Source organism: Cyprinodon variegatus, unplaced genomic scaffold, assembly GCF_000732505.1.
Source record: "Cyprinodon variegatus isolate N-32 unplaced genomic scaffold, C_variegatus-1.0 Scaffold160, whole genome shotgun sequence".
Taxonomy (NCBI): domain Eukaryota; kingdom Metazoa; phylum Chordata; class Actinopteri; order Cyprinodontiformes; family Cyprinodontidae; genus Cyprinodon; species Cyprinodon variegatus.
Window position 1 is genome coordinate 980646 of NW_015150613.1, and position 6359 is coordinate 987004.

Consider the following 6359-nt stretch of genomic DNA (forward strand, 5'->3'; position numbering starts at 1 on the left):
TCCTCTTGCATGTTACGCTCTCCATAGCGTTCCTTGACAGTGTCGTTTCTAAGTCACCAATTTAGTGCTACTTGGTCTCAATGGAATTTCCCATTGGGAACCTGCTAGCACTAAGTTGCTAACTGGTTAGCGAGATGCTTCCGACAAACCGGCCACAGCCAAACATGCTTGCGAACCTTCCGCCACAACAAACGACCAATCACATTTACTTTATTCTCTTGTGTAAAGGCATGCACCACTCGGGAGAATTCGGAAATTAAACGGTTGGAACAGCCGCTTCCCTCCGACTTTAAGTAGTTATTCAGACTAGTTATTTATGAATAATAATTAATATTTATAAATGTCTGAAAACTATTGGAAGAAATGTAAATCTTTGTATGTCCTTAGATAACAAAAAGGTCTAGAACGGAGCCCTGGGGAACTCCATCGAAAACTTGTTTAGCCTTTCATCTTTTAGAGTGTAGGAAGGCTCCATTGAAAGATTTTTCTTTGCAAACTCAATGAATAGAAAGTCATTTGGTTCCAAAAGGCTCCAAAAACACCAGAAAAAGAAACAACTTGTCTTTTTTATTCCCATCCTGATTTCTCATCCAATCAAATTAAACGGTTGGAACGGCCGTTTCCCTACGACTTTAAATAGCGCACTTAGCAGTAATATTTCTTCTACTGAATTAACAATGGGAGAAGGAGGGGGTCACACCAGTGCCTGGAAGTTGGAGGGGATTTGCTGCCATTCTGCTAGCATTTGACTGGGAAAGGCCATTTTGAATGGCTGCTACTGTAAATATTTATGAAAGTGGAGACAAAGATTGGTGCCCCTTATTTGGAATAATCAGGTTTAATTAATTTTGTTAATTTTTCTTCTCTTTTAATGCTTCTAATCCAAAAGCAATTTCTAGATGCTATTTTCACTCCATTTTCTTTATCTGGTAAATTCATATCAAATCCTTTATTATTAGTCTCCAGACCAACGAACTAACCTTTTATGTTGATTCTGGTGTTATTTATTCGACCCTTCAGTCGAAGTTGATTATGGGGCCTAATTGAAGCTAAGCCCATCCTCCACTCCACTTTAGCTTCACTAATATCCAATTTATATTGTTTTTTTGCATCATTATTTGTGCAGTGTCGATGTATAAATAACCATTAGCATGCCTTGCTAATGGAAACTAATGAAATAAAGCAGCAGGCAGAGCTTTATATAGAGCAACTATAAGACAGATTGAGCATCACATCAATCACTTTGTATGATCTAATATATTAATGGCTGTTAGACTAAAGTGGCCATGTCCTAAAGAGTTCAAACACAATTATGGTTTCCAGAGAAAGTCTGCTGTGCTTTTCAGAGCTCAGAAGTTCAAAGTAACTCAAGAGATGATGGAAATTATCTTACATAACTTACAATGACGAACAATGCAAACCATTATGCTCCTATCAGATGAATGGAGCTTTGATTTTAACTACTAATGTACAATATAATGCATGTTCAAAAATGGTTTAAACTAACAGCTGAACTTTCCTAGAATTGGTGTTTTTGATTCCTTTCATGCTCTTTGCACAATACAGTTTATATTTTCTATATATTTTGTTGATTTATTCAGTAACAATAGTAAGCTAATCACCTGCTCTCTATGTTTATAAATGCTGCATAAGTCCTGCTGCTTTCTGCATTTTTTTTTTATAAAACTCAAGCAGCTTATGATATATTGCAAATAACTATTAGAAGGAATAAAAACATCAAAAGATGATGCTATTTGAAAAAGAAAAGATGGCAGACCAAAAACCAGCACTAGTTTTATTAATGCCTCAGACAGGTTCTATAAATGTACATATTTACTAGTGTATTAAGAGAAAGTTTGCTCAGACAGACCAAACATGCCAAAAATGCCTAAAACTGATTAGCTGTTTTATCCTGAATTAAATAAAATAAAGACTTAATTTTTCTGATGTTGCTTTTAATGGCACAGCTTAGACTTGTATACAGTTATCTTTTCTAAACTTTTTATTTAAATAAAACTCTTGTTGTGAAAAGCTTAATTTTGGACATCCGTCTATTTGCACATTTTGTCTCCCAGCAAAACCGTTGTCCTTAGAAATGAAGCAGGGCTCCCTTTTATCTCATCTTTCTTTCGTCTTTTCTCCTTTGTATTCAGTTTCTTCTTTCCTGATCTACTTACATTGCAGTGTCCATATAAATCTGTAAAACTCCCTGCATAATTATAATAAATTTATATGCATAAAACGAGCGGAACACTATGACGACAGCCCTACTACTCCACTTGTGAAAGTAAAATCTGTTGGACTCTTTCTGGCATCAACACAATTATTCTTATTGACACATTGCCAGACAGGACACTGTTAAAAAAAAAAAAACGAAAGAAAGAAATTATGTGGGACTACAGAAAATAATCACACTGATCAACCTTTCAGTTTAAGGTTAATCTTCACACATTTAGTTTGAGCCGAGCTTTGCAAGATTTTGGTTTCATTAGTTCAAAATGCTGGTAAAGATTCTCAGTCATCCAGGTTGTAGTCATTCCAAAAAAAGTGAAAAATAATCCACAGACTTTGTTTCCAAGTTTGAAGACGTTTCGGTTGCCATCCAGGAAGCTTTGTCAATTCAAAATGTCAGAAATAGCTTTGAGTCTGAGGCTTTATATAGTGGACCAAATACAAAAACATTCTTTGCATGTTTTCTAAGCCAAAAAAAGGCTTTGTTTTTTGTCCACTCTGTAAAGCCTCAAACTCAACGCTATGTCTGACATTTTGAATTTAAAAAGCTCTCTGGATGGGAAGCTAAACGTCTTCAAACTTAAAAACTAAGTCCAGTGGATTGTTTTTTACCTTTTTTGGAATCATTAACTCTAAAGACTGTTGAAATATGCAAAAACATTTTTGCAACTTTTCATCACCTTTATTACAGAAACTGTATCCAGTTCCTCATGTAGTTCTGCTTCTTGGAAAACACCAATAAATGGCCAACCTGTCTTTAAAATGAAGTTCTGATGGTTCATAATATTCTCTCTATGTCATCTTGCTGGTAAAGACCAGAGAGCTAAACTCATGAACAGAGCAAAGGTAAGACAAAGCAAGGCCAAACCAATGAGAGACCATTTTCAGCCCATCTAATAATGTATTTGGTTATTATTAATGTGCAAAAAATCTGCTTTTTTGCACATTAATAATAAGCCTAACATTAATAATAAGCCACATTAAGCCTAGCAACAGATTAACTGATATTACTTTTTTCCATTAGCTGCTCCTGCACAACAAACTTGTATTTAAGCAAATCATGAAATGTTCTACTTCATAAACCAATCAGACCAGCTGGTTACAACTCTAAAGAGTGCAAATATGCAGCTAAACTTTAACTTATATAGCATCGACTGACACAGTGAGTGGAGAACCTACCCTGATTAGCATATTTATGTTTTTGAAAGAATTTATGGTCAGGAGAAAAACATTTCTATATTTGTACTTGAAAATGTATTTTCCTCCTGTTTCTTCGTTCTGCCTGTTCCACATTGCTATAGGATGGAGTTCAAAATGTCAAGGTAAAAAAACGGGACTGCTTGCATTAAAATGCAGCAAGGAGCTTCAAACTAAGTGGATGTGTCTGTGTTGACTGAACTTTTTTTTTTTGTTTTGTTTTGTTTTTTTTAAGCCTACTAATACACCATGTTTTTCTTTAGATTGTAGCTCCTAATAAAGCCTCTGATGTAAAATATAGGACAGGTGTAAGCAAATTAACAACTGCTCATGGCCCCAGGTCAGATAGGGGCCCCAATGGCCTCCAGGAACATTTGCTGGTTTGTGTGTTTGTTTGTTTTTGTGTGGAGAATTAGTTATTTTTCACTATAGCAACCAAATCAGAATTTAAAGATAAAATGTTGCATTTTTTACATCAGTAGATTTTTAATTGTGCAGAAATAATTACATTTTTGTTTGACAGGGAAAATGCAAACAATCATGGTGACAAAACAAAGCAAGTCACTTCAGTGTTGCACATAAAGTTTAGAGTGAAGCTAATTTTCAACTTCTGTCTTTGAAGGTAAAAAATGTATGCTGATGAAGATTCTCATTCATCCAGGTCATAGTCATTCTGTAAAAGTTTAAAAAAACAATCCATTGGACTTGGTTTCCAAGGTTTGAAGACGCCTTGGATTGAGAAAGCTTCCTGGAGGGGAAGCAAAACGTCTTCAAACCTTGGAAACCAATTCCAGTGGATTGTTTTTTAAACTTTTACGGAAAAAGTAAAAAATGTACTGTATACATGAAAGCTGTTTTATTTGTTTGTTATTGTTCTGCAGGATATTTGAAAGCTTTAGCTTTGAAATAAAAATAGGAGACAGTAACCAGCGCTTGTAGCGTTGCATTGAGTTTATAGTTGGTGTGTGCATGATCTCATCATTGCACTGTTGATTGCATAGAGGGAACCAAAAATCTATTTTGCTCAGAGACCCATGGCGGCTTGGGCCGTCCCTGCTCTAACACTTCAGATAATGTTCAACTTCTCGGCTCTATTTTCTCCTTTACCTGATGAAAGAACTCACAGTAAAATACATCAGAACATAGACCTGAAGCCTAACCTGAAAAGTTAGTTTTAGTTTAAGAATTTTGAAACCATCCAAACTTTGTCAGCAAAGGAAGCAAAAGAAGTTTTCTACAATCCAAGCAGTTTCTTCCACCCAATGAAAGATTTCTCTATATATGTTTGAATTGATTGAGTCGTCCAATAAAGGAAGAAAAAAAAAACTTTCAAACCCACTAAAATATGTTCCTTTCTCCGACTGATTGTCAAATTTTCTACAAATACAACTTTGATTGAATTACGACACAAAGGGACATCTTTAGCGTTCGATATTTCATTTCTGTCCTTCGGTCTCTCAGCGGGCCAAAGTCAGCCCGGTTTTAAAACACAAAGAAAATCTGATGTCTTAACGAAGCCAGGATCGATAACCACATTGCTTTTCACCTTTTGTCCAATCAGGGGCCCTCCGAAGCACAAGCCTCCTCCTCCTGTGAAGGCAGGCAGCTCAACGGAGATGGTGAGTGATCGACGTGGCTTCAAATCAATCCCTTATTGTCACTACAATTATATTATAGTCCCGCACACACATGCACAGAAACACAAAGTCCATTTGGGCAGTCATAATAGGCCTAATGGCTATTGATTGGAGATCTCAGTTGGCTTCTGTGTCCCCAAATAATTATCTTGGTTTGTAAAGAGCCCCCATTAGAGCAGTTCATTATTTTTTCTCTCATCATTCCATCGCATTCTGGTCAGCTTATGCAATGTGACTAAAAACTCAGTAATTTTATGTTGATTCAATATGAAAAAAAAGGTGTCTAATGGCTTTTAATGCCTTGGTAAAAGGACGGTTCATGGGGTCGAGCTGTGAAATGGTCTTTTTTACGCATGTAATGTTTTTTTTTAACTGTAGAGCAGCACCTGTGGCATCATCAAAGAGGCAACATTATCTCTGTAACTTTAATGCTAGATTACAGGTCTTCTGGCCAATTTCTAAAACTTTTTAAGTACTTCTCAGCTTTTGTTTCTCTCCAGTGAGAGACTCTGCTAATTAGAGATTCTGCTGCAAGATGAAGTCTGAAGCTTACATCTGTTATGTTGTTAGAGGGTGAATTATGGTTTAGTGCTGTGTTTTTCAGATGTTTAAAGCAGGGAGAGCAGCTTTTCTGTCAGTTAAACTAACAGTTTCTTCCTCTAAATGAAAATATTGCAATATCTAAATCTGCTTCCTTTAGGTTGGGGCGGGAGATTATTGCTGAAAGAGAAGCACAATGTTCCTCTAAATGAGTCAACGTCTGAGTTTTTCTCACTGTAGTAGGATAGGTTCCAGATTTGAATGGAAGATTCACCTTTCAACCGATCAGTGGCCTAGAAAAATTTAAAAGTTTGAAAGGAAGTGGAGCATAAAGAGCGTTCATAGTCCCCCAAAACACCTAGATATCAGCTGAAAATATTTGTGGTAAAAAACAAATAGAACCAACTCTTTGTATTTTGACATAAACCTCCAATAATTGAAGTCTGATGGCTTAAAATATAGTTTAATTTATAAAAATGTTTAATCAGATGCCATCAGTCTGTCCAAGCTGCTACCTGAAGGCTCTACATGTATGTTCAAACTGACATCTTCATTCAGTTGCAGCAGAATAAATCAGAATTAACTGCAAAATAAAATAGTTTTATTCATTCAATTAATTCAAAAGCTGTATAGATTAATTAGATTAATTAGTGTTCTAGTGTGTGCAAGCATCAGGAAAAAGTCGAGTGAAAGGAAAACGTTGGGCAGCAAAGGTGTATCACAAAAAACAGTAAGCTAATCTAAATTTTACGG

General features: G+C 35.8%; 1 protein-coding gene across 2 annotated transcripts in view; it reads left to right on the forward strand.

The window, feature by feature from the left end:
* The window catches only part of LOC107086737 (nectin-2-like), a 579618-nt gene that overhangs the window by 550968 nt on the left and 22291 nt on the right, over positions 1–6359 (forward strand). For both annotated transcript variants that reach the window (XM_015377866.1, XM_015377867.1), the window contains exon 8: positions 4991–5048. In XM_015377866.1, the coding sequence (XP_015233352.1) occupies positions 4991–5048 (58 nt within the window). The remainder of the gene's footprint in view (positions 1–4990; positions 5049–6359) is intronic.